General features: G+C 43.4%; 1 protein-coding gene across 4 annotated transcripts in view; it reads right to left on the bottom strand.

Moving 5' to 3' along the window:
* Window positions 1-22144, bottom strand: part of foxp4 (forkhead box P4) — a 92242-nt gene that overhangs the window by 57423 nt on the left and 12675 nt on the right. For all 4 annotated transcript variants that reach the window (XM_082533120.1, XM_082533123.1, XM_082533121.1 and 1 more), the window contains exon 2: window positions 1173-1352. In XM_082533120.1, the coding sequence (XP_082389246.1) occupies window positions 1173-1352 (180 nt within the window). The remainder of the gene's footprint in view (window positions 1-1172; window positions 1353-22144) is intronic.

Raw genomic sequence — 22144 nt, 5'->3', positions numbered from 1 at the left:
ATTCACCTAAGGCTCCATCATTATAATTAGGGGGGAATCATTTTAGCAGCAGGGAGGAAACCCTGATTTTTTTGCCCCCCCTGGGTTTCCTCACTAGAAAGAACCCAGAAACCCACACTGACCCTCTGTGACGGGCAAACATACAAAGCATGCATAAAAAAAATAAACAGGAGGACAAAAATGTGTTCTATCTATTAATCTACTCAATAAAGAAAACGCCTCAACATTTACTGAAAAACGTGAATCACTAAGTTTCCACCATTAGATCATTAGACGACAGCATGGCGGACATTTTTGTGTATTTACGGACAAATGACTAGTGTAGAGACCTTTATATGAAAAAAAAGTTGTGAAATTCTGTGTGTGTGTGTGTGTGTTTGTAAGTTTGTAGTACGTGTAAAGGTCCAGGGTCCTTCAGACAGTAATCAGTAGAGAGTTATGTGGATTCTGAGGGGAATGAGAAATAAAATTTTCATCCAAGAAGTTCCGGGAAAAGTTTGGAAATTCCATTTGACGCAGTGGCCAGTGTGTGTGTGTGTGTGTGTGTGTGTGTGTGTGTGTGTGTGTGTGTGTCTGTGTGTGAGAGAGAGAGAGAGAGAGAGAGAGAGAAAGACAGAAGAAGAATAGCATAACTCCAGACGTTATGGACACACATCCGAGTGCTATATGGAGTGTGTCATAAAAATAAGAATCTGAAATGTACACACACACAGAGCTTACCTACAATAGCTCATTCTTCCCTGTTTTCTTCTTCAGAATTGTGAGGACTGTGTAAATATCCATCACTGGGAATCTCACGAGTAGAAATTAATGCGGGGAACTGTGTCCCAGTGGAATTATTTGGCACATTACGAAGAGTGGCTAATTAAAGCAACGACCAGCCAACCTGTCAGAGCTTTTCACTGTTCGCACACACAAAGCTAACTATTACTGTGTGGCCACTCGAGTGCTGTCACATCTGTACGTTATGCAATGACCTCACGTGTACATGCTGCTCCATACGATGTGCCATATATACAATCACGAGTTGCACAAGGGTTGCAAAACAAGTCTCATGAGTACATATAGACAAATGGAAACAGTGCAAAAAGCATGCATTACACCCATAGGGAGACCCCACAAAGGCCTAAAAACAACATGCGCACACTTATATGCAACACTAAAGCACACACCTGTTGCTGTTGCAGGTGGAGTAAGTCAACTGGGCTGATCTCTCCATTGGTGTCTCCGTTGGACCCACCCTCTCTACCGCCCCCTCCATCCGACTGGCTACTGAGGCTGCTGACTCCGTTCTGGTTGGACGGCGTCGTACGAATGGTCTCAGAGGCTGATTCCACCATCATCACTGGCACCTGAGGACAGAAGGGCGTGTCACAGGTTGAACAAAACTGACCTGGGCAGTTTCAGCTCTTATCTGATAGAACGGATCAAGTTGGGAAACTAAAGTTATGCTGAAGGAGAGAGAGAGAGAACAGTGTGCGTATACGTGCATATACACTTTCCTTTCTAAAAAGGGCTCGCGGTCATGCACAAACCTGCCCAAGAGGCCACAAAGCAACACCTAAAGCAGACACTTTTTTTGTGTGCGTCTCCATGTAAATGTGTGTGTCTCTGAGCATACACAATGGATTAGGATCACATGTGCAGCAAATCTAAACTGACAAGTCTGTTAATACTCTGCTATATAGTTAAATAACACACACATTTCTCCAATAATCAGAGGTGGCATGTGTGCGCTGTGTGAGACATGAGCTGGTTGCTCTTTGAGAAAGATCTGTTTGATGCACCTTCAGAGGGCCTCTCTAATTAGAGCGTGTTCCTTCCACAAAACCCGACAAAACGAGCCGTTCCTGGATGTGTTGTTGTTTTTGAGAAACAACGCCTCGCAAACACACAGGCGCATTTGCCATCGTTAGGAGCTCGAGCGTGGGAGAGAGGAGACACAGAGACACACACTCTGCGTGCGCCGAACACACACAAGCTCAGCTAATACAAAACAAAACAAACCTTCACACAAGCACGCAGGCTGTGAACTCCTAATGACAAGCTCAATCTCGTCTTTCTGCCTCATCCAGTTTTAGAAATTAACACACACAGACACACACAAACATGCAAGTGCACACTTTAAAAGGGGAAAGTTCTCTTTGCTTTTACTTCAGCATTCCGGAGTGGGTACACAAAACGCCATCGAGGCATTCTACCTGCCGTCTGCGTCTGTGTGCGCGCGTGTAACGCATGTGTGTGTTGTTTCAGAGGCGTACAACCCATGCCTTCTGGGGAAACAATAAAAGCTATTTCATGGGAGAATCTAACTTTTCTTTTCCTCTGAGGCAAGAGTAGGTGAACATGAGTGTGTGTGTGCATATTTTTTTTCTCTCTGACAGCAGGTGAGGGTGAGAAATCGCTGGTGGCTTTGTTAATGGAATGCTGCCAAATGTTTGCTGGGGGACAGGGACCTTAGCATGTTTGTGTGCATGTAGGGGGAGGTTACAAGTGTGTGCAGGTGGATGGGCTTGTTAAATGGTCAGTTCTCTCAAATCATACTCCCCCCCCCAAAAAAACAAAACAAAACAGGTTTTCTCATTGATGAGGTCTCCAGCCCTGCTGATAGTCTGGTTCCACTTTTAAAGGTTTTGCAAAACCCGGATATAAATTTTCCGCTCTTTTGTGTCAGTTCCACTCTATATCACTTTTTTTTCTGGGGATAGAATCAAAAGTATTGGAGGCAAGCGTCTCAAGGCCTTAGAACGTGGAAATAAATCCATGCAAGCTATCAGTGCCACTTAAGCGCACCGGGCGAACGTGGATCATCGAGGAATTCTATGAGAAGGATTCAGAATGTCTTCGTTTATATGAAAACCTCTCTCCGGTTTCAGTCCCAGACGAGCTACTGTTTGGCCACTGTGGCGAGACCATTTTTTGCCATACATATTATTATTTTTTTAAATATTGCGAGCTAAACCTTTAAAAGTACAAGGTGCTTACTGACATATTTCACCAGTTCGAGACTCTTCCCTAACAAGCAGCGCCATTCGAGAGCCACAAATCACACTGCAGTATTTTTCCTCCCCATTAACTCTCCCCTGTCTCCCTCCTGGCACCCATCCGCCTGTGAAGTTAAGAGTGAGAAGTAGAGCGTTATTGTGACATTTAAAGCTAGTCACTTAATCTCCAACCTCACTCCTCTCCTCAGTGCGCTCTCTCGCTCTCTTTTTCATTGTCCCACCCCCACCCCAACCCTCATCTCCTCCCGCCTTCATCCAGACCCCTGCTAGGTCAAACTACTCCCTGAGGTAATATTATGAAGCAAGGCATAGTGCTGAGTGATCAACACATCTCGCCGCACAGTCCACTGACTTTGCACTGCGGTAGAAAACTCCTCACATCATCACACATTTCACTACGCATGAATCACCGGTCTGCTATCTATCCCACACTATATTGTGCCATGCCGTAATGTACTGTAGACCCATCTGCTTTTTACTCTTTCTCATTGACCTTATTAGCAATGAGGGGAAGAGAGATAAAGACAGACAGAGAGATGGAGCTTGCAGGTGGACAAGGACCTAATGGGAAAGTGGGAAGTGTTTAAAGCTGCAAGCACATGCCTTGTCTTTTATACACACACACACACACAGGCCAGTGTGGTGGTATGCCCATCTAAAGGGTGTGTACTCTGTCATATCCTGTAATGGGTGTATATAAGTTGGTGTAATGGAGGTCGGGAAAAAGGCAGGGGCATAAATCTACCCTGAAGTCTTTGATTAGGGTTATGATACACACACACACACAGACACACACGATTTTTACATTTAAGTGTTTCTGGCAGCGAAGAGGAGCTGCCCGTGCAAAGGCCTGCCTCAGCCCGCTACCCCGCTCTCAATCTGCGCCTCTTTCTTGCTCTCTCAATCTCGCTACATGCTCAGACCCTCTCTTGCTGAACCCCTGACCTGAGAGTGTGTGGGGAGAGACATTCCCACTACCCCGAGGGGACTGAGCAAGGGAGGGCGGAGTGCAGATCAGAGAGATAAAGAATGTGTTTGGAAGAGAGGGAAATAAAAGGCCTCTTTTGCCTTTTAATTGGGATGGAGAAGAGAAGGAGGGTAATGGGACTCAACATGTTTCTGATGACTCTGGCGTATACGTGAGTGTTTGTGTGTGTTTGTCTAAGAGGCTGACACCTACCTTTGTACTGTAATGGATTAGCTCACTGCGAACGCTTGGTGCATGTGTTTATGTGTGCGTCTGGTGAGATTGATGAGCCGAGAGGCGTTGGGACGAGTCTTGTTGCAACACGTACTGTAGCTTGTTCAGATGTTCCCAAAAACACAGCATTAATAATAATGATCAGAACAAAAAACTCTCACTCTGTTTCCTCCCATTGCTCTGGGTGTGTGAAGTTCAAACAAGCCGAGCCAAATGCCCAGTAAGCTGGCTCACCGCGGCTGACTCCCAGGCTTTGTCTGTGGTATTTGCTCTGTCAGATTCCTCCTGGTCACTGCTCATCAGGAACTTTGTAAAACCGGACCGGTTTCACTTTCCGCGAATGCATGTGTGTTTGTGCGAGAGGGGGGAGAGATTTGTGTACGGCGTGTATTTATGTGTGCATCTGTGTTTACAGCAGCTTAGTGAGATAATAAGTCTTTATCATGTTATGCCTCATGTGGGAATATTTCCTGCACTCCCAGAACGCCTGTTCTGTTTCCTCCGCCTTGCATCAGCTCACAGGAACGCTGCTTATTAGGCAAAGAACTGAGGGAATAAGAGTGGGAGGGAGAGTGAGTGGAGGAGGGAGGGGGTAAGGGGGAAAAAATGTCTGTACCAGTATCTACACTCCATCATCTATCTACTTTCATCTGACTCTTGAATTATCTCTCCTGCTCTCTTCATGCCGTCTTTCTCCCTCTGGTTATGCCTGGCAACTAGTGGCAGGTTCAACCCTGGAAAACATTAAAGTTTTCACCCTGAAATAGAACCCACATAGGTTATGTCTATGATCTCTGATAGTTCAATCAATATTTGTGAGCAAGTGAGACTGTCTTCTGAAGACAGTATCTGAGGAGCCACAGCTCTAACCCGTTTTGTAATCAGGAATCTCAATTCAGAGTTGACAAAGAGTGGCTCTGTGGATGCACAAAATATCTGGTTAACTGTTACAACTGCGAGGACTTTACTTCATTACAAATGACAGTCTCGGAGGAAGGAATGGGAATCACTGTCGTTATTGTCACTCTGTCCAGAGAACGTCCTATTTACTGTCACTGGGGAAAGCTAAAGGATTTGTCTCCTGAAAACATTACAAAGAGCCTAAGCTGCTCTACATTTGCGCTTTGACAAGGACAGGAACACTGTCATGCAAAGACAGATCATGATTTAGTAAACACTTACACGCCCATATTCTCACACTCTCACCCAACAAGCTGTCAGACTCCGGTGCTAAATAAACTGTGACACTATCCCCGAGGGAATCTGATTTAACCCCAAACGCCAGAACAAATCCAACTATCAGATCTGGCCACTTATGTCTTCATAAATCCATTTGTTGGTTAATGAGTGAGAAACACAACCCGAAACACTGAGTAAATTGTACTTATCTGCCACAATGACATACTCTGCTGTTGGGTGTAAAACAATAGAAAGAAATGAAAAGCAATAAGTAGATATATTTGCTTTAATAAATAAAGCAGTGACTATTGGAGGAGTTCTACAACATCTTGCTATCAAAGCACCTAACGCTTTACCTTTTTACACAAGCAAATGACTATTTAACCAATGAGGCTACCGTGTGCGTGTCAGCACATGCTTAGCAGACTTGTTAAGAACAGTCACTCTAAAGTCAGTTAAACTAATTACTGTCAACAGAGCATGCATTGTTGTGAAGCATATTCATAGTGCTAACTATATTTGCCTTATTTCACTGCTTATTAACAAAATGTTACCAGTTCTCTGTCAAGACACCGAATTGCTTTGTTGCATTCAGTTTAATCCAAAAATATTCACCTAGCCTCTGTGGATGTTTCAGAGATCTTAAGCTGTCTTCTCCTTCTATCCTTGAGAAGAAAGCGAAAGAAGAGAATGAGAGGAAGAGGAATAGGAGGGATATCTGTGTGGCATTTCTGAGCTGACGTGTATTAGTTTCAATAAAAAAAAAAAGAATGAGGTCAAAGGTGAAGTGAGGAAATAACACACTACATTCACACACAGGCACAAAAGAAAAACAAAAAAACGTGTGTGCATAAACCAGACATATACCAGCCAGGTAGACTTCAGCAGAGAGCTAAAGCTAGCAGCTGCTAGCAGCACTGCTCCGGGCTACTTTGGCTGTCAGCCAGCGCTAACAGGTTGGCTAACAGCAAAAGGGCTAATGCTAGATGTCTGCGGCTGCCCTGGCCCTGCTCCAGTGCTAACAGGTGAACTCCATTATCCCAGACAGATAGTCAGTCAGATGTGGGCCAATATCTACTACCGGCTGGCTGGCTGACTGACTGGCTTCAAAGAGCATCATCAACCCAGAAAGAGGAGCTAGCAGCACTGGCCTGTACTCTGACCTCCACTGTGCTGTGCAGCTGGCTAATGAAGAAGCCGGTGCTTTTGTTAGGGAGTGGAGAGAAGAAGAGAGGGGGCTCAGAGTGCAAATGATAAGAAAATCCCTCACTATGAAAACACGAGGAGTTTTTCTATACTTCTGCAGGACTGTCTGCCATATGGTGTTTAGTTTGGGTAAGCATTTAATAGCACTTTTGCGTGTGCATGTGTCTCTGCACATGCATGTGCGCCTTTCTGTGTACTGTTGTAGAGTATGTATGCTAACTTGCAGTATGCTTTTTGCCTCTTCTATCTATTGTGCACGTCTATGTTTGCATGCTGTGTGAATTGTGTGTCTTCTTGCCCTCCTGCAGTTCTCAGAAGACAAAGTCCCTGTTTACAGAGCCCATAAAGATTAGCCTCCCTCGGTCAGGTGGGTTCTGGAGCCATAGGTAAACACACAGCACATTCCGCACCGATGAGATCGCTCCGTATGTGTGTATGACCGGGGCAAACATACACTCCTGCCTTCACCTCGACCCTTCTTTTAGAGTGCAGTAAGTGATTTACCAGCTTGGAGACTGCTGTCTGTTCACAATACTGGAAACAAAGATACACACATACATAAACGCACCACACACACAAATATTTGTAGAAAGCATGGGCTTCATGCACACCTCATTTATCTCAGCCTAAGATCACGGGTTGTACGGTACATTCCTAAAGAGGTAAAACTTGTGCACGTGCATGTTCATGTGCCCATTTGCCAGTTGAAAATCACCCCGTGATCATGAAGGTACAAAATCCCAGATTTTACCTTCATCTCTTCCCTCTGTCTTGAGAGGTAATGGAGGCTGAGGGTCAGGCTAATACGGTTCACACAAATATTACTCAGATTGTACTTAACATGGTGGAACAGAGGTGAAGAGGGCGGTGGAGGAATGCAGGGCAAGGAAAGGAGCTTTTTTGAAAAAGGCGATGTGCCTTTATTTGGATCTGAAACCAGCTAGAGCGCCGCGGAGCAATTAGCAGCTCTGTCCTACGAGAGCTCTTTATTAGAATGACCTTCACTGTGAAGGGGGAGGGAGGGGTGAGGGGTGCAGAGAGGGACAAAGAAAGAGAGAAGCAGAGAAATTTTTTTGAGGAATACGGATGAAGGGTGTCAGCTGGGACACAGTCACATGACATGAAGGTGAAACAGATGAGTAAACTGAGACGTAAGTACCCATATGGAAAAGATATATATAAATCTTATAAAGTTTGTATCTGTCTTGTGTGAAACTTGTATGAAAAGCATATAAGAGTGAAAACAGATATAAGATCCCTTGAAAAATTATATAATGAAACTTGTATGTTTTGGATACTTACTAAAACAATATATGAAAGTAATGAGAAAGTGGCCACTTTCATGAGTAAATCACATATAAGTTTTTACTATTTCTTTTCCATATGGGTATGTTGAAATTTACATATTTGGGCCACAGAAGTGACACGCAAACAATATGCGATGTGGTCAGTGTGACCTAATATGCAACCCTTAATGTTAGAATTCAAATGCACACATTCTAACACAATTTCAGTCTTCAGTCGTTTCAAATTTGATAAGACAAATATGCCCGTACATTCGTGTGCGTGTGTGTGTGTAAAAAGTGGAATTTCATTTGCTTACTATATAGAAAAACCTGACACCGATATCCTCCACTTTCACTGAATAAATTACCAAGTACCTAATTTCAATCAAATGGGACGTTTTATGTTTTATGGCGTGAAAAGGCAAAATTGTGGAGGAAACAGAAAGAGGAAGCGTGACGCGTACGTGTGTCGTAGTAGCCTTTAGGTGAGGCGAAATTTCATTTACAATCAAAAATTTGCATTGAAAGGAAGATAAAGTGAAAAGATTTAATATTAGCGTAAAATGGGGGAAGAGCAACCTACAATAATAAAGGGTTATGATGGATTATTCGAAGAAAAAAAATAGTGGTGTATAAAATATAAATAAATAAATATCAAAGTGGACATGATATAATTTTGTACATCGGCTTTCAAGTCGGGCACTTTGCATTTCCTAGTTAATTAATAGATTGGATCGGAACGAGTTTAATCAAATATAATTGAATAAGTCCACAGTAAAAACAGGCCAGACTTTAAAGGAGACATGCAGAGAAAATGATAGCATGTCCAGTTTTCAAATTAATTGGATTTTAGTACTTTTGAACTTGGTCCAAGCTGCTACAGACTAAATTAACTCACATTCTATCCAAAAGTGCTAAAACAAGATGATATCCCTGAGCATTCAGAGCACTCACACAACTTCTTGTGCCCCCCCTTTTTAGAAAATAAAAATAAAAACCAACAGTGCTGCAAACCAATGAAAGTCTGTAATGTATTGCATGTTATTGTTAGTTTTTCTGTTCTTCTCGCTCTTTTCTCCTCACTTTTGTCTTACAGGCCACAACTAAAATATTAATCATTTCTCAGGCAGTTCTCATTGTATTAAAAAATGTCTCCTTTATAATTTATCAGAGAAAGAAAAATCTTTGTTATAGTGACAAGCATGCTAATTAATAGAAGTAGAAGGAACACTGAGAGAAGTAATACTAATTTGGTACATGCTAATATTAATAGAATAATTTATGGCACAGTATAAATAAATTAATAGAGTAATTCGTTTGAAAAGGGGATGCCTTCAATTCAATTTAGGAGAAAAGAGTAAAAAAAAAGAAGTCTGCCTCTTGGACAAGGACATTAATAGCTGTGCTCTATCACCAGAACAGAAAAGGAAGAGACAAAACTAAACACGCACAGTTCACTTTTAAAACGCATCAATATTTCAGTCAGCTGATGAAAATTGGATGAGCAACACTTGTATTTGCTGCCTTGTTATTTTCATTTGCTGTTTAAGGACTTTTGGAGTTGTGCAGAATCTGCAAAAGGCATCTACATGCATTTAATTGCACCCCCCCCCCCCAATTTTTTTTCTTTAAATGAACTCTTCTCATTGGCTTTATGTAAACTAACAGCTGTGTGCCAGGCAGTGGGCAAGAGACGCAGGGAAATAGAGGGAGTAACAAAGACTGAGAGTGAGTGAAGTGGACTGGGTCATTACCATCCTTATTACTCCTCATTAAAATACACCCATCACAAAGACATTCTTCTGAGTGTGTGTGTGTGTTGCGCGTGCGGGCCTACGTGTGCGCCCGCACGCCGCCGTGACCGAGCATACACGCGTGCACGCTCGTTTCTGGCGCTCCTGATGTGCACGTGTGCGTTCGTATGCAAAAGTGACAAAAAAAGAACAATATAATTGGAGAAATGTACGCAGTAATAATAGGTATTCACAAAATGATAATTCATATTAAACAGGGTGCACAAAGTCAGCCTCATTTGCATGTTTTAGATTATATGCATTTCAAAAGTAATTTCCGCAGGGCATATGAATGACATTAATTCCCGGGCGGGTTCTGCTATAGACCTCAAACTATCAAACACTCAAACATTTAACAGATGAAAAAAAAGAGGGAGCTAGTGCCTTAGCAGGGGAGATTTCAAGGTTAAAGTGTTTGAATGTGAATTTTTAAACTTCTGTCTTGGTTTGTTTAAAGTTGCTCTAAAGCTAGACTAAGAATTCCATTAATTCGGAGACTTTGGGGGTTTTTTTTGCTACTCAGCTGTATGCGCGCATAAGTGTGTGTTGGGTGCGTGGGTATGTGTGTGTTTCCAGTAACAACCCGAGAAAGACACCTTCCCTCCTAATCCACCACCATTTCCTCAGCAATAAGCCAGAATTGGTCTGACTCACTTTGTGAGTCATGTGCTTTTTTTCACTCCAGAGGCAGAGTAGCACGATCCAACAGAGAGAAAGAAAGTCAGAGCTGCGATAGCCCACATCAACTGACCCCGACCGATTGGGGGGGGGGGGGGGGGGGGGGGGGGTGATGAAATGGATGAGAAGAAGGATGTGGCGAGGGAGGGGATAGGGACAATGGGAAGAGCAGGGAGCAGGACAGGGAGACAGAGGGTTCCCTCTCCTCATCTGCTCATGCCGAGAGGAAGACCCCGGGGCAGGAAACAGGCTGGATGAATGTGTGATTCCAGTGGAAAACTCTGGATGCCACGGACAGCATTCTTCTCTTATTAGGGAATCTGGTCTGCAGCCACATTATAGCGCTTGTCTCATTACTGCCTATGAGCATTTCTATCAGACACACTCACTGGGCGCGCACACACAGAAACACACACCATCAAGATGTTCCCCACCTGTTATTCTCACAATGTCTTGGCAAACACACAAAGTCATAACTCGGGAAGAGGGGAAAAGAGTAAAAGGAAGAAAAAAAATGAAAGCGTGTAGGAAAAAAAAAGAAAGCTAAAGGGCTCAGCATGTCTGTGTCTTGTTTGTGGTTTGTCTTCATCTGTAAACAGAGCTGCTGCTGTGAGTATGTTAGCATGTCATTATCTCATTAAGAATTGAGGGCTTCTGTGCGAAGGATTCTACTGTTTTGTTTGTGAGCGTTCAGCGACTGATGTTGTACAAACACAACAACCGCAAAACACACATATCCTACAGTGCAGACACACGGGGACGCGAGGAGACGGTGGCAAAGACTCGCATATAAAAACACACGTAAACACGGCTCCCGTCAATGTGTCTCAATCTGGAAATGTGCAGATTTTAAAGAAATAAAAAAGAGGGGCCAATTTGCGGTGCACTATGACTAGAAAGACTTCATAGAGTAAAGAGGAGGGGGTACATCTAGGGTCAATAAAAGTGGGCTAATTGGGGCCTGGGAAACATGTTTGTTTTTTTCACTTGTTCTCCCCCCCTTCTTCTTTCTTTCTTTTCCCTCCAGCCAGTCACGGCAGATCTGTTAATCTGAGAAGGACGAGTGGAGAAAGCAAAGAGGATTACATTCAATAAGACATTAAATGTTGCTCACACATGCACGTATGCGGACCGATTTAACATGCCATAAGGCAGCCGTAGGGTGTATGTATTGACCAAGATCTGTCTGTCTTAACCGATGACCAACGGGATGCAGGGCTCTCCGCTGGTCCACTCTGCTTCATCAATACTCCGCTGCTCAGTCTATTCAGCAGCAAAGAGCTTTCCTACGGCTGCAGTTCAACACAGGATCAATGTTATGAGCAATGCAGACAAACTGCTGCTAAACAGATCGGCCCCTGCCTCGAAAGGCCCGCCACAGGACCAGCTCCCCCTATGCTTAGATCGTTCCACTAATGGAGCTCTCCGCCGGGGCCCCCAAGGGCCCCTAACCACTAAACAGGCCCCCAGGGAATCATCCCCCCCTTCTCTCCCTCCTGTCATCTCCAAATCCCTCAATCATTTCTCCATCCGCATGGTTGTATTGACCTACACCTCTTTAATCAGGACCGCTTACTTGTCCTTCTGCAAAACTGTGTGTTCGCACTCAAATGTGGAGTCTATGTATTTCAACTGCTGAGAGGAAAAGTCAAGCATGACTGTTTCAGGAAGTGAAAAAGAAGGGGGAGGGAAAAATCCCTCTCTCTCTCACTCACTCTCCCCCTTGAATGTTTCTGGGATCCCTCGCTACATGACTCCCGACTAGTCATTCTCCTGCATTTGTCTTCTGTAATAACACTGAAAATAGCAAGAGATGAAAAAAAGAGCAATGGAAAGAACCTGCATATTTGTCATTTCCGATTGTTTACCTTTTTCACGGCAAATTGACTTTTACATCTCCTGTTACTGGAAGCTCTCTGGGCTCGACTGCCAGGGCTGTCTGGCTCTGGCCTCGGCTGCCAAGCCCGTCTCTGGGCTTTATGACCTGGCTCTAGGGAGGACTTTTAAGGCTTTCAACTCAAAAGTCATTCCAGTGATACAATACTGCTTTTGTCCTGACCACCTTTGTTGTTTTCTTTCTGTCTCTGCTGCCTCTCACTCTCTCTTTGGCTCCTTCACTTTTCATCTCTCATTCCCAAATCCTTTTTGTTTTTTCACCCGAGTGTTAGTCACAAAGGCTGGGGCCTGTATCTTGCCCGTTCCTGTTTGTTTGCAGAAAAAAGTGGACTTGTTGCATCATGACTGGTTGACTATCAAACAGAAAGGATGTGCTTTAGAAAACACACATTAAAGCCCTCCAGCTGACTTTTAAGGCTTGCTGTGGGGTGAGCCTGGTCGAAGCAGCTAGAGTTTCCCTGTGGTGGCTAGGCGGTGCGCTGTGGTTCGGATCTTCCTGGATTCTGGTAGGACTGAGGTTTGCCTGCAGGGACCTCCAAGTGAGCCAGGCAGCAGGCCTGAGCTAAACTGAGGCCAGAGCCAGGAATAGTCCTGAGAGCAGAGGACATGGCTAATGGTGTGTTTGTAAGGGCAAACCCAAACAAACAACCTGCAGTTTGAATTGAAGGACCGAGCAGGGCTCAGGCCAGATGCTGCGGAATAGGAGAAACACACACAAACAGATGCAAACGCACACAGAGGCGATGGCTGAAATAGACATGCGGCAAAAGAAGTGCACCATGTGCTTCCAGGCTGAAGTCATGGCATTAGCCTCGGCACTGCGCGCACGCACACACACACAGACCTCTGTGTGTGTTTTGTGTGTTACTCATGCAAACTGAGGTCCTACAATTTCTTTCCATATTCACACTAATGAGAGAAAGTGGCCAGAAGATCTCCTCTGTAATTACTCCCCAAGGAGCAAAGATTCAGCAATGACCATAGCGCATCAACAAATGCACACTCATACACTCACACACACACATCATCCAAATATACAGCATGCTGAAACATCTGAAACAGCATGTGGCTGGCATTTAAATATGTTCACCTGTTGGGTACAGGAGCATTTGTGAGACTGAGCGAGACAGAAACACCAGTAATACCATCGTATCATTAACGAAGGACATCTGCTAATTAGAACGCCGCCAAACAGGTAATTGTGTGTGAGGCTGCGTATGTGCATGTGTGCACGCCGTAAAGGGCATTTTGTAAACAAACGTTAACACCATTCACCTCGCAATTAGACCCTTATCACCGTCGCCTACGCAGAGTAGTTGAACTCGGTCCAATCTGTCGTGATGGCAAATCTGCATGGAGCCATAAAAAGGGTAGTCCTGCAGGAGATGAGGCTGCGTGCTGGAGCACGTGCTTATGCCAGGGAGAGAGAGGAGCAGAAGATGGGCTCTACATGAGGTCGGTTTTTTGATGAAATCATTCTTTTTCCTACTTTTTTGAGCCTTTAATTCAGCAGCTTTGAACAACTTTAGTGTTCAATAGTCAAAACACACTGTTTTACACCATAGTTAAAAACCTGCTCGCGCTCAGACAAAGAAGCAGAGGTATACAACAGAATCATTTTGTCTGTCTGAGAGTGAAGAGTTGAGAAAGGAGCCTTTGAGGCGCACACGCACACACGCTGCCTGCCCAGTGTTTGCGGTGGCGGAGCACAGCTGGTAACATCTGGATGTATTTTGTAAGTGTTTACATTTCCAAAATGCAGAAAAACTACACAGAAAGAGAGAAAGAAGAGAGATGGAATTCTGAAAAACACTACAGGTGCCAGAAGAGTAATAAAATAGGAGAGCAAGTCCCAAACGAAGATTGTTTAAAATCTATCACGCTGGAGTTAGCTCACACACACACACACACACACACACACACACACACAACCGTTGGCCTGTTGTAGTTATTGCCATAATCTTAGTCCAACAATAACTGACATCTGGTGCACTAATTGGCAGACTGCAGCTTCTCCATCTGAGTTTTAACCCATCAGACTTCCCGTACTGCAGCAGCTCAAATGAAAACTGAGACTTGCACACCAGTTTCTCTATATGCACCGCGTCTCTGCTGCTCACCAGCTGACAACCAGTCTTACACACTCGCCGGCGCACACCACAAACCAGTTTTCTCCAACACACACACACGCGCGCACAACACAACAGCTGCATTTCCATTTTACTTCCCCTAAATGACGAAAACACAAAAACAGTTGGACTTCATTCAGTTTAATCAAACCTGACATCGAGAACAGCTCTGCGAGATGACGTCAACAATCAAGACAAACGCACACACACGCACAGAGAGAGAGAGAGAGAGAGAGAGAGAGAGAGAGCAAATAGGATGTAATTTCAGTGATTGGGTGTAATTTACCAGTGTAAGTTGAAACCAGAGAGGGCAACTAGAGTGATCCTTGGAGGATCAAAAACAAACCATACATACCGGGGTGGGGCGCAATGCACACACACACACACACCCACACAAGCATACCCTCTAGGTATGCTCGTCTCGCAGTGACTCATGTTCTTTTGGATAGAAAAGGGCCCGGGGTGTGTGAGATGTTACAAAATGGCACTGTGCTCGGATTTGCAAGAAATTAGTATTTCAATCTGTCCCACGGAAAGCTGTCCTTGGGATCGTTGTAATCCGCTCAGGTATGCCACTTTCCCATGGCCCACCCTAACCTCCACACACACACACACACACACACACACACACACACACACACACACACACACAGGGGAGATTATTAAAGCGACCTCGTGGCACATGGAGGTTTCTGATGGATTTAACATCAAGAATGATTGTTAACTTTTAGGACTAAAAAGACTTGGAGTGACTCCTGAGAAAAACTGAGCTCTTAGCCAGACACATGGATCACATGACAACTGGGCCGCAATAGCAGCGGCAGCAGGGACCCCTGGGAAAACGGCGCAGTGCCATCTCTCAGATCGCACAGACTCAGCAGCCAGGCAGTAATGACGCTGTGCAGATATATCATATTTAGGTATGAATATACCATTCATGTGCAAAAGGCTGAAGCGGATTTTGCTGTGAATATGAACATCACAGTCAAGTGGTTTTAAAAAAAAAAAAGAAGAAGAAGATAATCACCGTGAAATAAATTAAACCTATTAAGAGGAACGTATGCTCAAGGTGACAGAAGAAATTAATTTGGCTCAACTATTGAGACCCATACCTCCACCCCACTATAGGATTTCAACCAAACTAATTATCACGCTCCACTTTCAGAAATAATAAGGAAAGTACTTAATAGGTTAGGATTCACCCCTGCATTCATATGTCCATTTAACATCCCTGCTTTCATGCCCACACACTCTTGCCTTAATGCAATTTCACATCCATGATTTAAAATAGGGGAAAGAATTATATTTCAAGTGGTGTCAGGATTATTAGAATATACAAGCAGTGATATTAAAATACTGTACGGCCTTCTGTGTGTGTGTGTGTGTGTGCTGAGCCTTTCTGAGTGGCTGAAGTGGAGGTAAAGATGTTAAATAATGTTTTTGTCACAGTTTAACACGACGGAGGAATTCTAATAAAACCACAGATCTCTGATTAGTCTTCTTTCGCTGTATATTAATTTTTACCCTCTCTGCTTAATGCTGGCTAGGAGTTAAATTTTTAAACAGAGTACAGATATGAAAAAGACCCCCAAGTGGGTGCTCCTGCGCCAGCAATAGAAGTCTGTTTATCTAGTCAGCCATTCGCTCCATTTATAACAACATCCAAATGCAACTATTGTTTCATTCCAGTCGTTAAAATTGAAATCTTTTTTTGTTGTTTTTTTGTTTTATCCTCCTACGTACACACCACAGAATTAGCATTTTAACACCCCCCCATGAAATAACTCAAAATGCACATTAAACCACTTTTGCTAATTAAGTTCAGCAAAAACTAACTAAATAAAACGATCAAGTCCTCATAGAAGGTTTTTATCAAAATTACACTTTTTTACATAACTTTAAATGAAATTAAACTTTAAATGAGGGTTTTAATCGAGCCCTCTTTTACCAAACCACTTCTGTTCTTTGCCGCCGTGATATGCCTCTGTGCCACTGCGTCTCTGTACCTTTTGTGCCACGTTAAAGCTAACAGGCTGCTAGTCAGTGAGGGCAAAGAAGTCTATATCCCGTTGAAGTCTGAGTGGATTACTGATCTATATGTCAGTTCAGTACAACACGAATCCACAGGCTACGCTACACGTGTACACAGAACCAGCATGACCTGTCCAAGTGGATCAGCTGAGCTTCTGTCAGAAACATCAAGGAAATAAACAAATAATTAAAGAATAAAAAGAGACAGAGAGAGAGAGTCTGTTATTTCTGCAGTTTTGTATTAAACTCTAATGGAGGTGGTGGAGAAAAGGGAAAGAGGAGTTCACATTATCTAAGAGAATTCCAATTAACACTCTCCCCCTCAGTAATTAGCTACTAAAATAGCGAGCGAACAAGCCCAACATCTCAACCCTGACGCCACCGCACTGCCTAATTAATTCCCAAATCAGGAGCATCTGATTCAGAAAATAATCTGATAGGGTAGATGACAGACAGGCCAGTCAGAATAAAACATGAGTAATAGTGTTCAAGAGTAAATAAAAAAAAATATATATATATATATATATATATATATATATATATATATATATATATATATATAGTTTTAAAAAGCTGCCAGCTCTCAGGCTTAACCGTTTTATTCCTTGTCATTTGAACTGCATTCACGTGCTACTTTTCTTTTAGGCCCGTTAAAGTGTCTTTATTTTAGAATAGAAAAAATGCTGTCAGACAAAAGCAAATACCATTACCTCAATGAGGGAAAAAAGTGTTAAATTAGTGAGATAAAAGAAGAGCTGTAGGATAAAAGAAGCTGCTTACTGAGCAATCAAGGTTGAGCAGAACGAGTGAAGAAAAGCTGCGGCAGATATCTTTTAGCAGTCTGCCGCTCATTTGCTCCCTCACTGGTCAGTTCTTCCACTGTTTAACGCAAACAGATGGGGCCTTTTCTCACTCTTTTTCCAGAGCCCTGTCTTTTTAACAGTGGCTTCTTGGCCTTGGCAGTAACGTCAGCGCAGCGACTATTAAAACAGCATGTGGCCCAGACTGCTATACATGCACGGGCGCGAGGCCTCTGCACTTTTTTCGGGTGAACTTTTAACCTTTTTCAATTAGGTGAAATCTGGAGCATGGAGGTTAGGGTATGCCTAAAGGCTTATTACACACATAGTGCAGTGTCCACACATGCAACAGCTATGAGATAAAGCTTATCAGAGGTGGGTATCAGCGTGAGCGATATTAAGATATCATCTATCTGCAGCTGCTATCAGTTTAGTGCTGATGGATAACAAAGCAGCAATAAACGCAATCAGACAACAACTTATGTGGCCATAATGTGGGCTGCAAACCCGTCTCTAAAAGCACCAACCCTAATTCTTCTGTGTTTCAATATGCATAGCATATGGAGGCCTGTTTCAGTTAGACACACATGCTCTCTCTCTCTCACACACACACACACGGCTTGTGGAAAATGCTGCACCACTAAGAGTAACTTTTAATATGCCGAGATACCCATCAATTAGTGATTTCTGCAGCCGACAAATACCCTCACTCACGCACACACAAACTAAATCGCACACACGTAGACGTAGTGGCACATTATAAAAACATGCTGTCACATGCTGATCTGTATCTGGACAAGTCAAACTGCGATAAAGTCACTCCACAACTACAGCAATCGATGGAAGTAATTTATTTACCTCACTAGGCAATTTCTGCTCTGTCTTTGGATGGAGGGAGGAAGCGAGAGAGAGAGAGAGACAGAGGGAGATTTGGCAAGCCTATGTGAGTGGTGTGTAAATTAATCTAGCGGCAGTGAGATCCAGAGCCATGTATAAGTCCATAAAACAAGAGGAGGTTAAAGCAGCTCACATCACACACACACACACATATACATCAGGCAAAGGTCCAACCCCAAAAACCACTTCTTCCAGAGAGAGACGAGATGTGAAACGTCATCTCTGTTCCATTAATGTGATGTGCTATCCCTAGATGCCACTAAAAAAAAGAGAAAGAAAGAAAGAAAAAGAGGGAAAAAGAACAGTTAAGAGTTTCTCTTCCTTTTTCTTTCTTTCTTGCTTTCTCTCCATTCAAAACCAACGCGCTCTGGAGAGAGGCCTGTCCATGGTCCTTGACTTTAACTCAGTGAAATAAAAGGCACTTAACTAAGCCTCAATGATCGATACAAACACTGCTGCTGCCTGGTTTTTCCACACACACACGTACACAGGCATGCGGACACACACTTATCCCACCTCCTCAGATGCTCATGCATATGCATGTCCATAGTGATTTATGCATCCTGGCGGGGATGCGAGCCTATCTGAGAGCAAGGCCAACACACAGGTCAGCTCATTTGTAAATCAGTTGCCTATTTATGGGTGTGTATGTGTTAGTGTTTCCGTGTATATCTGTGGATGTTTGTGCCTATAAATCTGCGAGTGTGTGTGTTATGGTAGAGGTCAGCTTTGGAAACAGGCTCATAATCACTGCAGCGCCTTCATTCATTATATTTATTGAATTCTTTCCAGCTTCTGCTCTTGGCGCGTGTAAATCATACAAGTTCAACACTACGGGTTGCCGTGCATTCACAGTGTGTGTGTGTGTGTGTGTGCACGCGCGTGTTTATATGGCTTCCAAGTCCTGTCCACTGAGTGCTGACTACTTCTACCAACCAGCGCTCTGACCCTGCACTTTTCAGAAGAAAGTCACCCAACTTTGTGACCCTGTGTGTATTGTTCCCAGGGAAGGTTGGAGAAAAGCCTTCAGAAGAAACACCTTCCATCAGAGTGGCTACCAGTTACTGGCATTGTCTCTAATGTCCTGGATGAGCTCTAGTTGTTCACCAATTTACATAATTTCCTTAGGGATTAAAGTATTCTGATGTCCTATGCACTGGATTATGGGTAAAAATTAAGATTATGAGACAATAATATCTAGGGATAAACATATGTAGCATAATCTGAGACTATAGCCCTGTCTGCACACAAAGTGAACAAAGTGTGCGTTTTTCTTTGTGGGACTCTTGTGGTGTTTCTCCACCCTCCTCCACCTCCTCTGAACAACAGATTTGGGCTTAGAGGGCAGCTGCTTGTCCCCCCTTCCCTAAAACCCCACTATGTTACTCCCCTTGAAACCCTTCCACACCGTCTCGATTCCCAACAAAAGCCCAGGAGGAAGCCTGTTGTTTTCAACTTGTTTTTGACACAACTATGAATGGAAAAGTTCAAACTGTTCACACACACACACATACACACACACACATACACACACACAAAAAAAATCTGCATTGTATTTTGTCCAATATTTTCCTGTATCGTTACTCAGCACAAGTTTCCAGAGCCTTTAAAACACAACAATGCAAAGAATAAAAACAGCCACGTGGCCTGTTTGTTTATCCATCTGCGGAGCCGCTCCTTGCCCTTTCCTTTCTGCTTTTTGTACGTTGTCAACAACAGGCAACCATGTACCAGAAATAAACCCTGCATTAGACAAACTGGCAACAAGGGTTTGTAACAACACACACCGCAATATAAAAAGAGCCATTAGAAAATACATGACTATATATATTTAAAAGAGGTAAACATTGCAAGCTATTGCAACACAAACACAAAAAAATGACACCAGGGGAAATACTATCGAGACAAATCCACTCAAACACACTCAACCAGTGTCTTGTGGCACGTGTAAATGAGCTCACAGAGATGTTTCAGTGGAGCGAACGCTACTGTACGTGCGTGTCCAGTTACGTAAGACGGCGAGGCCTAACCTCTATGTTCGAGTATGTCTGAGTGTTTGTTTGTGTGCGAGTAAGTATTTTTGTGTGTGGAGGGTGGTGGGGGGCTGTGTGTAACTGGAGCCAAACTGTAAGCCATATGCCGCTCTGCCTTTGGTCCCACCCCCTTACCAGTCATGCACAACAACACACAGACAAGCACGCACACACACACACACGCTTGCCCCCTCATAAACACACTTGCATGTACACACGTGGGCTTCTCTGCATGAAAAAAGAAAGGCCCTCCACTTCATTAGGAAAGTAAACACAAGTGCTGTCTGAAGTGGCTAATTAGAGACTAATTACTCCCTGCTCGTTACTAATGCAAATTAGATTATGCTGCTTAACTTCGTCGTGTCCACAACGCTGCTGTTAATTGAGGCCTTTTGAAATTAAATTACCCGCTAATTAGCATATCAAAACCATTAATTCTCAGCAAGGCGGGGGGAAAAAAACAACAACAAATGCCAAGTTTTGCTAATGAGTTTTGCTAATTGAATATGTACGCTCAATACAGGGGCTTGTGCCAGGAATACCTATTCAGCTGATCAGCACGCTCGTGCCTCTGTGTGTGTGTCTGGATGTGTGGGTGCGTAAGCAGCCAGACAGAAACACCATGCATCATAAGAGCAGCATATAATTAAAGGAACCATTCCATCTCTCCAAACGCTTTGTCAATATTTCCCTCTGAACGCATGACTCCACTGATGTTCAGCATGCAGGGAGCGAGGGATATAGCAGAGACGCAGAGAGAGGAGTACGAGAGGGGATGGATATTCATCTCATGAGAGGCAAAAGAGCCACTGAATGTGGAGTGTGTGTGTGTGCTGCAGTGGCATGTGAGCACGGTTTGCGTTTGTCCAAGCTGTAAGCCGTCTTTGAAGTAAAGAACTCTGTCTCTCTGATGCTCTCCCAAAGCCCCAGACCCCCTGCCAGCTCTATCTCTGTGCTTCCCCCCGGCCACCTCCCTTTCTTTAACTGGCCCCTCTTCACCTCTGCTACAGTACCTGTCCAATTAGGGAAACACACACACACATACATGTGCACACAAATGGATACACGCAAACACTTTATGGCCACTAGCAGGTGAACAGCGTAACCTTTCCTTCACTTGAAAAAGCTGCATCTGTTTTTTTCCCCTCTCTCTCCAAATTAAATAGATGATTTCAAACTTTGCGGATTAGGCATGGTGTGCATATTCATGGGCGCGCCTACCTGCCTGCCTATGAATAAGAGAGGCTACACACGGAGAAGCCAGGAGCTATTAGCTACTTTAATCTGCTGACGAAATAAAAGAATCCCACATCTAAAGATCCATCTCAGCTTTACATGTAAAACGAGCTGAAATAATGTCATTCTGAGCAACTCGCCTCTCCTTTTCCTAAATATCTATCCAATCAGGGCGCGTGAAAAGCCCCATTCAGGTTGGCCCTTATAAAAGTTTCATCTTATTACACTTTCCAACTCTCTTTTCATTATCCCTATAATGGCAGATGAAAAAAAATTGAATGGTAAAATTGAGAGGTAGCCATACAAAAAAATTAAATAACCATGATAATTAGATGTAAAGATATTATAATTCCTTTAACAGGATGCATAGAAACTGCTGCTCGACAATATTTGCCCTAATTGCTAGAATTATCATATTAACCAGTTACCATTTGGGTAAGTTGATTAAAAAATTGATTATTCGTCTATTTCTTTTAGGAGTTTCTTAATCAAAATCTAACATCCTTGAAAAATTAATTTGAAGCCGTTTCTTATCAGTTAATTAAATCGGGTTGGAAGTCATTTTTTCTGTGCGGCATGATTAGAACGGTTCTGTTCTCTTCTGTTCAGACACCATGACGTTAGAGGGGGAACTTTTCACTGTCTCATCAAACATTCACAACCACAAGAATAGGACTTCTTTGAAGGGCCCGTCGCCTTTTTTTCCCCCTACCAAACCTCTGCCTTTCTGATAAATTGTGCTATACCCAATAGATCTTTCTTTCTCGTTAACAC

The sequence above is a fragment of the Aulonocara stuartgranti genome (genome assembly GCF_965226115.1).
Source record: "Aulonocara stuartgranti genome assembly, chromosome: 5".
Lineage (NCBI taxonomy): Eukaryota > Metazoa > Chordata > Actinopteri > Cichliformes > Cichlidae > Aulonocara > Aulonocara stuartgranti.
This window is presented reverse-complemented; position numbering and strand designations above follow the sequence as displayed.